At 43.8% G+C, this 7,346-nt stretch overlaps 1 protein-coding gene across 7 annotated transcripts in view; it reads left to right on the top strand.

The window, feature by feature from the left end:
* The window catches only part of EBF1 (EBF transcription factor 1), a gene marked incomplete at its 3' end in the record, with an annotated part of 386,163 nt that overhangs the window by 2,569 nt on the left and 376,248 nt on the right, over positions 1–7,346 (top strand). For all 7 annotated transcript variants that reach the window (XM_084243402.1, XM_084243404.1, XM_084243401.1 and 4 more), the window contains exons 2-4: positions 652–808; positions 1,381–1,444; positions 2,097–2,152. In XM_084243402.1, coding sequence (XP_084099528.1) covers positions 652–808; positions 1,381–1,444; positions 2,097–2,152 — 277 coding nt within the window. The remainder of the gene's footprint in view (positions 1–651; positions 809–1,380; positions 1,445–2,096; positions 2,153–7,346) is intronic.

Below are 7,346 nucleotides of genomic sequence, written 5' to 3'. Positions count from 1 at the left end.
TCCCTTTCCCATCGCGACTACCGCTGACAGTTCTGATTGCCACGCTTAGATAATTTTTTCCGACACATGCTTTATTTAGGGGGCCATGTGGCTTCCCGAAGCCGGGCGCCGGTGGCTGGCTAGGGCGCATGAGGCTTCCTGGAGAAACGGAGCATGTTCCCCTTTACTTCCCACCTGCCCACGGAACTGAGACCCAAGATTCGAGGGGATGGCGGGAACCAGTTCCCGACGCTCCTTTCCTCTGCGCTGTAACCCACAGGCTCCATTTCTCCAACGAGAGTTCACCTCAACTGCCACTACTTTTGTTCCTCCCCACACAGCACATATTAGGTTCCAGTACATGCTTGCAGCGTTTGGTCTCCTGTGCAAAACCCAGACAAAACTTTCACACCTCTTGGGTCAATTATGTGTGTGGAGGGGTGTCCAGTCCTCCGCAGGGACAAGCATGTCCCGTTCCATGGCGGCCCAGGGCGCCTGAGGTTTGGTGGAGGGAGACCCACTGGGTGTTCAGGGCAGAGGACCTGGGTGTTCAGGGCAGAGGACCTGGGTGTTCAGGACAGAGGACCTGGGTGTTTGAGGATTCGGGGGTGTGTAAAGGGCAAACGGGTTGGTGCCCGGGTTAGCCGTCTAACTCTGCGTCTTTGGCCGCAGCGGGGTGGGTCTGGCCCGGGCTCACTTTGAGAAGCAGCCGCCTTCCAATCTGCGGAAATCCAACTTCTTCCACTTCGTCCTGGCCCTCTACGACAGACAGGGCCAGCCCGTGGAGATCGAGAGGACAGCCTTTGTGGGGTTCGTGGAGAAAGAAAAAGTAAGTGGGTGCAGCGCCGCTGCCCCTCGCCCCTGACTTGGGGAGCAGGCCCAGGCGCTTTGGGAGGCACTCTCCTGTGTTAGTGCAAAGCATCCATAACACTTTTGTGCGCGGGGTTCCCCAATCCACTTCCCGTCCCGGGCGAACCCGGGCTCCTCGGCCACGAGGTTCTGCTCCCCAAAAAGTTCGCGCGGAGCCCCCAGAGCTGGAGAAAAGCGAGCCGGTCTTAGCGCTCCAGAGTCAAGGGCGCCCGGGATGAAGGGATGAACCCGCCCTCCACCGCGCGACCACTCACAGCTCCCGCCTCTGCTGGCCCAGGCCCGTGCCCCCAGGCCCTGGGAAGGGGATCGCCCGCGCGCACCCCACGGAAATTTCTGGAAGGGAAGAGGGAGCAGTAAGGGTCGGGGGGCGACAGAGGCATCACAGTTGGCCGCACTTTCTGCTGCTCGTGGGCCTGTCTGGCTGCCCAGTCTGGGGTCCGGCTTGGGGAAAGTTGCCTCGAAGTCGCTCTGCTGGCTCACGACGAACTCTCTCCCGCGTCTCCTGTGTCTTTGCGTTCTGCTGCGACCCAGGAAGCCAACAGCGAAAAGACCAATAACGGGATTCACTACCGGCTCCAGCTCCTCTACAGCAATGGTGAGGCTCTGGTCGGGTCCCCGCAGGCCCCCCGGGTTGAAGGCGGTGGGTGCGGAGAGCTCCAAGTAGAGAAGAGTCCGGGCAAACTCAGTGATCCACCATCCTCGGGGTTAACCAACCTCTCCTAAGTTTTGCCCAAGGAGGTTTCACCCAAGGAGGCCCTGAAGTAGCTCGAAGGCACCAAGTCAGGCCAGGCGCATACCTGGGGCCAGGTGTGGTCCTCGCTGGACGCTGCCCCACTTCCCAAGACCTGTCCCCTTGGCTTCACCTAGACTCCAGGCTCAAAGCACCCTGTACTCAGGGGGCCAGAGCTACCATCATGGCCTTGATGGTTCCCAGGGCGCCTGCAGAGAGCTCAGGCAGTGGGAAGGGCAAGTAACCAGGTAGGGGTCCCGGCCCACAGCTGCTGCACTGCTTGGGGCTGTCATGCCTTAGCTCCAGGGCTAGGCCAGCGGGTCCCCTTCTCCTGCCACTGGATAAAGGGGGCAGGAGGAGTCCCCCTGAACTTCTCCGGGACAGTTGGAGTTCCAATAAGCCTTGGAACCCCTTTGTTTGTTTGGCTTTTTCTTCTTTCTTCTTTTTTTTGTATTGTAGCAGATCCTCTCTCACTTAATTCTCATCCGTTTCCCATATCCCCCCTCCTTCTCCCTAGGGATAAGGACAGAGCAAGATTTCTACGTGCGCCTCATTGACTCCATGACAAAACAAGTAAGTTTCTTAATTTCGCGCCGCGGGGGTGACTCTAGCTAGGGTGGTAAAATTTGCACGAGTAAGAAATTGACTACTCCATAGTGAGAGCTCAGAGGAGCTGGGACTTGAACTCTTAACTCCAGTGCGGGCAGAGGACTGTGCTCCGGGCGCCGAACTCCAGTGCCTGTATGTGCACTTGGGAACCGCAGCGGGGAAGCTGGCTCGACGGCTCCCTCCTTCCAGGGGAGACTCAGGCCTTGTGAATTAAGACTAGCGGGTGCTGGGTGGGGAGAACACTGCTGAACTTCTTTTGACCCGGCCGGGAACCCCAGGGGGCGCAAAAGGTGCCTGGGGACCTAGTGCAGAGAAGGCTGAACCTTTGAAACCCAAACCTTTTTGGTCCCCCCCCTAGGAAGCAGAGGATAGAGCGAATGGGGTGGAGGGCAAAAGCAACCTCCCTAGAAGTGGTGATATCGGCCGAGAGAGCAGACGATTCTCTCCGTATATTATTATTATTTTTAAAGGAGGCTGCGGTGGTGGCAGTGCTAGAAGTGGGAGCGACAATTGTTAGAGGATATTTTGCAAAAATCCTCCTGCTTTTGCCTCCAGTTTTGGCAGGGAGCCAGGCAGCATGAGTGAGCTTGTGGTCTTAAAGGCACATAGACGGCATTTTCTAAAACTCCCCAACATGCGGGTGTCAAGCAGTATACATTAAGGGTGAGTTATGGTTTAAAAGATACAGTTATGAGCCGAGTCAGAAAAGAGGCTTGACGTTTTAATGAGGCACTGGAGTGGTTTTTTTTTTTTTTAATTTTAAGAAAAAGTTTAGTTTCGGAGTTAAGTAGCTGGTTAGGTAGTTGAAGGACTTAGTAACAGAAAAAAAAAAAAGAGAGAGACAGCTTTATTGGGTGGGGAAAAGAAATTAGGACAAAGAGAAAAGTTATCCATTGTGTACCAACCACCAATTTAGCAAGAGGGTGAAAACATGTTTGTTTGATTGTGATTTTAAAATGTTTTCTTTAAAGTAAGGGAGGCGATCCTTTTTCATAGATACTGGCTTGGAAGATTTCAAATTAGGATATACATGCATATTTAAAAACTGTTTTTAGATAAGCTTGAATATGTTGTATGAAATGCATAGTAATAAGCTGTTGTGAGTTTTGAAATCTACTCAGCAAGAACCAATTTGATACCAGCTAACTTTGATCAGTAATCTCATATTTCAGTGTGGACCAAGTAGAAAGCATGGGGACTTGAAGTGTATTTTTAAAAATAATAAGTTAATATCAATTGAAATTATTGGCCAAAAATTTGATCTTCTTGAAGGTTTTAAAAAAATTTCTTAGTTGATATTCACAGTAAATCCACATTTGTACTTTGGTCTTATTTTTTCAAAATGGTTTTGATTTGTTACATAGGATAATTCCCTTTAATTTGGACACATTGCATTCTGCTAAAAAATTCTCCCTTGTCAAACAGAAACAGAAAAGTCTGATTTCAGTAATATCTTTAAAAATTGCTATCAAAACAAAAATGTCTTGACAAGAGTTTTGTTTTTAAAAAAATTGTCAGAAACCCTGGATTTCCTTTCATACCATTCTCATTAGAGGGGAAAAAATAGGAGGGGGAAGGGATAAAGCATGGCTTCTAATACTGTTCTATCTATATTGATTTGAATTTACTTTTAAGAGGTAAAAATTGTGTGACATAGTGTGTACGGCCTGTCTGGTTATGTAACACTGGCCACTTAGATATTAAATTATAGGCAGCTCTATGAAAGGAACAATTGTAAGAAGTGAAAAATTAGGACATGTTAGACGTGATTAACTTCTCTCAAAACTTTATTTTAGACCCCTTAAAAGAAAACTGCCACTGAGAATTAATTTCCCCATTATGAAATGAACTGACTTTACATCCTTTCATAGGGTAGAAAAAATAATAATCTTGGTTTTTATAAAGCAAAATATCACATGTCATTTTAGTAATGAGGTCTATAGTCTTAAGAAAAACTACAGCTTAAGGCATTCTTTGACTGTTCAGTATCATAAATTCTATCAGTTGGGAGGGGGACCAGGACAAGATAGAGTTTTTTTTTTTAATAATAGCAGGTACAAGAAAGTCATTTGCCATATTATGGCATCTTGCTGAAAGTTAAAATTATAAATGTATGCAATTATATATTTTGGTGGGGAGTGACCTGAAAAAAGGTTTAAATAATTATCTGAATTCAGTCTAAAAATATCAAGAAAAAGGGATTTTTTTGAGTCATACCTGTTTGCTTTCATAATAATTGTCTAATGCTTTCTGTGTAGCTTTCACTTTGAAAGGCAATCCCTGCCCATTATCCGGTTGCTTGTTCGATGATTATGTATTGTAAGAGTTTGGGAAGTAGGCTAGCTTCTTGTGTACACAGTGAATACAATAGTCTTCAAAAAGCAGATCAGTGTGAGGGAGCATAACTTTCCTTTGCTGGGACATAATTATTTTTACTTTAGTCTCGATGAGTGAGGCTGTGGATTCTCATCTAGCTTAGCTTGAAATTATTTTATGATAATTAAATATCAACTCTGATTTAAAATTTCCCAAATTTTAAACTTTAATTAGGAATGCAGTGACCCCTTCAATTAGAAGTGAGTCTTGACATAAGTTGAGTGATTGTAAGGTTGTACTTTTTTTTTCCCGTGAAATTCTTCCAGATAGACTCAGGATTTTGATATTGAGAATGCAGAATGGGATAAATTCAGTGACGTGATAGTTTTAATAACATCATTAATTTAGTAGGAAACAAGTGTTTTCTCCTAGCTGCGTTTGTTCTAACATTTTTCATAGCAGAAGCGTAGCTTTATGTGTGTGATACCATCTCTCTGACGCTCAACGTGGGGTTAAAACACATAGGGAATCTTTGCAAAATCCCAAACTTGCTGTGCACTCTATATTTTTGTAGAAATGTTCCTGATTTTGGGTGAAGTTAGCAGCACTCAGATCAAACAGAAATGTATTCAATCAACCAAGATGTATTGGTATGACACAGTGTTTCACACCTTTCCCAAGCCCATCATTTTCTGTTTTGGGTGATGACTCTTAATTTTGGACTCTAGCAAGAAAGAGGAAGCTTCTTTAGAAGTGGGTATGTAAGAACCTGAGTGACTCCCTTCTCCCTATGCTTCTGTTGTAAAACACAAAGGATGTCATGATATTTAAAAATTTGTCCCCAACTAGAAAGTCAGGGACTTGCTTTTGGGAAGGGTTGTTCAAAACCAAGTTTAGCTGGACTAAAAATAGGTTGTTTTTGTGTCATGGCTGTTTTTGGTATTCCATTAGTGAGCATGTACAAAGGCCTGGCGCTCCCGAAGTCCATGACTGTTGTATTCAGAAACTGTTGTATTCAGAAACTGTATCTACTGCAGAAGCTGAAATGAACCCGGTGGGGAGGTCTGAGATTTAAAGTGCCTCACTGCAAAATTTCATGTAGTATTTGAAATATGATTACGTACTGTGATTGCTTCAGCGAGTCATTTATCTTTAAGTAGTTAAAAAAGTCTTTCAGTTATCTCCTGTCCTGCCATCTTGCTTTAAATAAGTGACATTTTTATAATGCAAAGAAAAAGTACCTACTCTATAAAGTCAGCAGAAACAAAACATTCCCTGCCTCCAAACAAAAGCTTTTATTTTTGGAAAGGGAAAATGATAGCAACATAATCCTTGTATGTATGCATTTAAAGGTAGGTGAGGAGACCCTCAAACATCTCTGCAATGTGCGGGGGTAGGGGGGTGCCCAAGGTAGACTAATCAGAAACCCTGTCATAGCTCTCTTGCCAGCTAATCTGCTTTATATATTTCTTTTGATGTTCTCGGTACTGGAGGTTATTGATGCCAGTGCATTTTTTCCTATTGATTGTTTTATTATATCCTACCACAGCTATGCAGATTTGATGAACAACCCTTTCAGTTCAGGATCTTCGTTGGTAGATAAACACATTTTTAGTCTATCAGTACATTCTGAAAGGATCCACTAGGCCAGCAGAGAGGATCTTTCATATATTTGGGGAAACAAACAAACAAACAAGAACAGGCAAGTTTATAGTCGAAAGCCAGATTTCAGCAGCTTTCTCTCTCCTTTGGTAACATGGCAAAAATGCAGGTGATTTAAATTTCCTTGCACATAGAGGAATGAAGAAGTTTGGAATTTTTATGCATGATCAGGACCTGTGTTTGGGAAAATGTAAACTCATCACAGTGGAAAATGTGTTGTTTGGAGTCTGGGGGTGAAAACAAAGCTGATGGTTTTGGAGAGATTGCCGGAGCCAGATGGCCTAGTACTTCCCCAGTCTGGCGGTCCAACTGCTCCCTCCTGGATAATATACAGCCATTTGTTCGGGGATATTTACGCTAGAGCTGTTTCCATGTGAATGTTTGAACAGCATTAAAAAAGAACATATTAGTAGTGATGCATTTATTGAACTTGTCTGACTACAACGGTTCTCTGTTCTTATGTCTTTACTTATATTGCTGAGACGAGCAAAGGGGTTGTTTGGATGTTGGTGAATTGTTTACCTAGTTGTTGAGCAAGAATGATTTGATCTTAGTAATTCAAGTATGTAAGCATTTGGAATCAAACTAACAGAAATAACGGTAGCACCTACTTTGTAGCTCTATCGTGAGCATTAAATGAATTCATATATGTAAAGTGCTTAGAGTAGTGACTGGCACATACTAAGTGTTTAATAAAGGAGCTTCTTTATTATTATTATTATTATTATTATTACATCGTCATCATCATTATCATCATCATCCTCCCGCTGGGTTGACCAAGCCAGTCTATCTACTAATAGAGATGTAAATGTAGTTATCATAGGAATGAAATTATCTTTGATCATTTCTAGAAAAAGAAATATAATATGGGATTGTTGGAACGATTCAGTTTTTATCTTGGCATTTGAATAATATAAGGGATTTTATTTCTTTGAGACATAAAAGATGCATTCTAAAGCTAACTGCTTTTGGGGACACACTCTCTTTTTATCCAGGGCTGTGATGTAACTGAACGGCACACTGAATATGATATCATTCCTTTGCAACTTTCCTAATTCAGGTCTGAAAACCGGCCTGCTTAGCCGCTGAGCTGAAATTACATCTCTGTAATTTGTTCACCAGTAGTCAAACTGCTAATTGAAGCAAAATTATTTTTTATTTTATCCCACTATTAATCCTG

This window comes from Talpa europaea (assembly GCF_964194135.1).
Source record: "Talpa europaea genome assembly, chromosome: 9".
In the NCBI taxonomy this organism is placed as follows: Eukaryota; Metazoa; Chordata; class Mammalia; order Eulipotyphla; family Talpidae; genus Talpa; species Talpa europaea.
The sequence above is the reverse complement of the archived record's forward strand: the minus strand, read 5'-3'. Positions and strand labels throughout refer to the sequence as shown.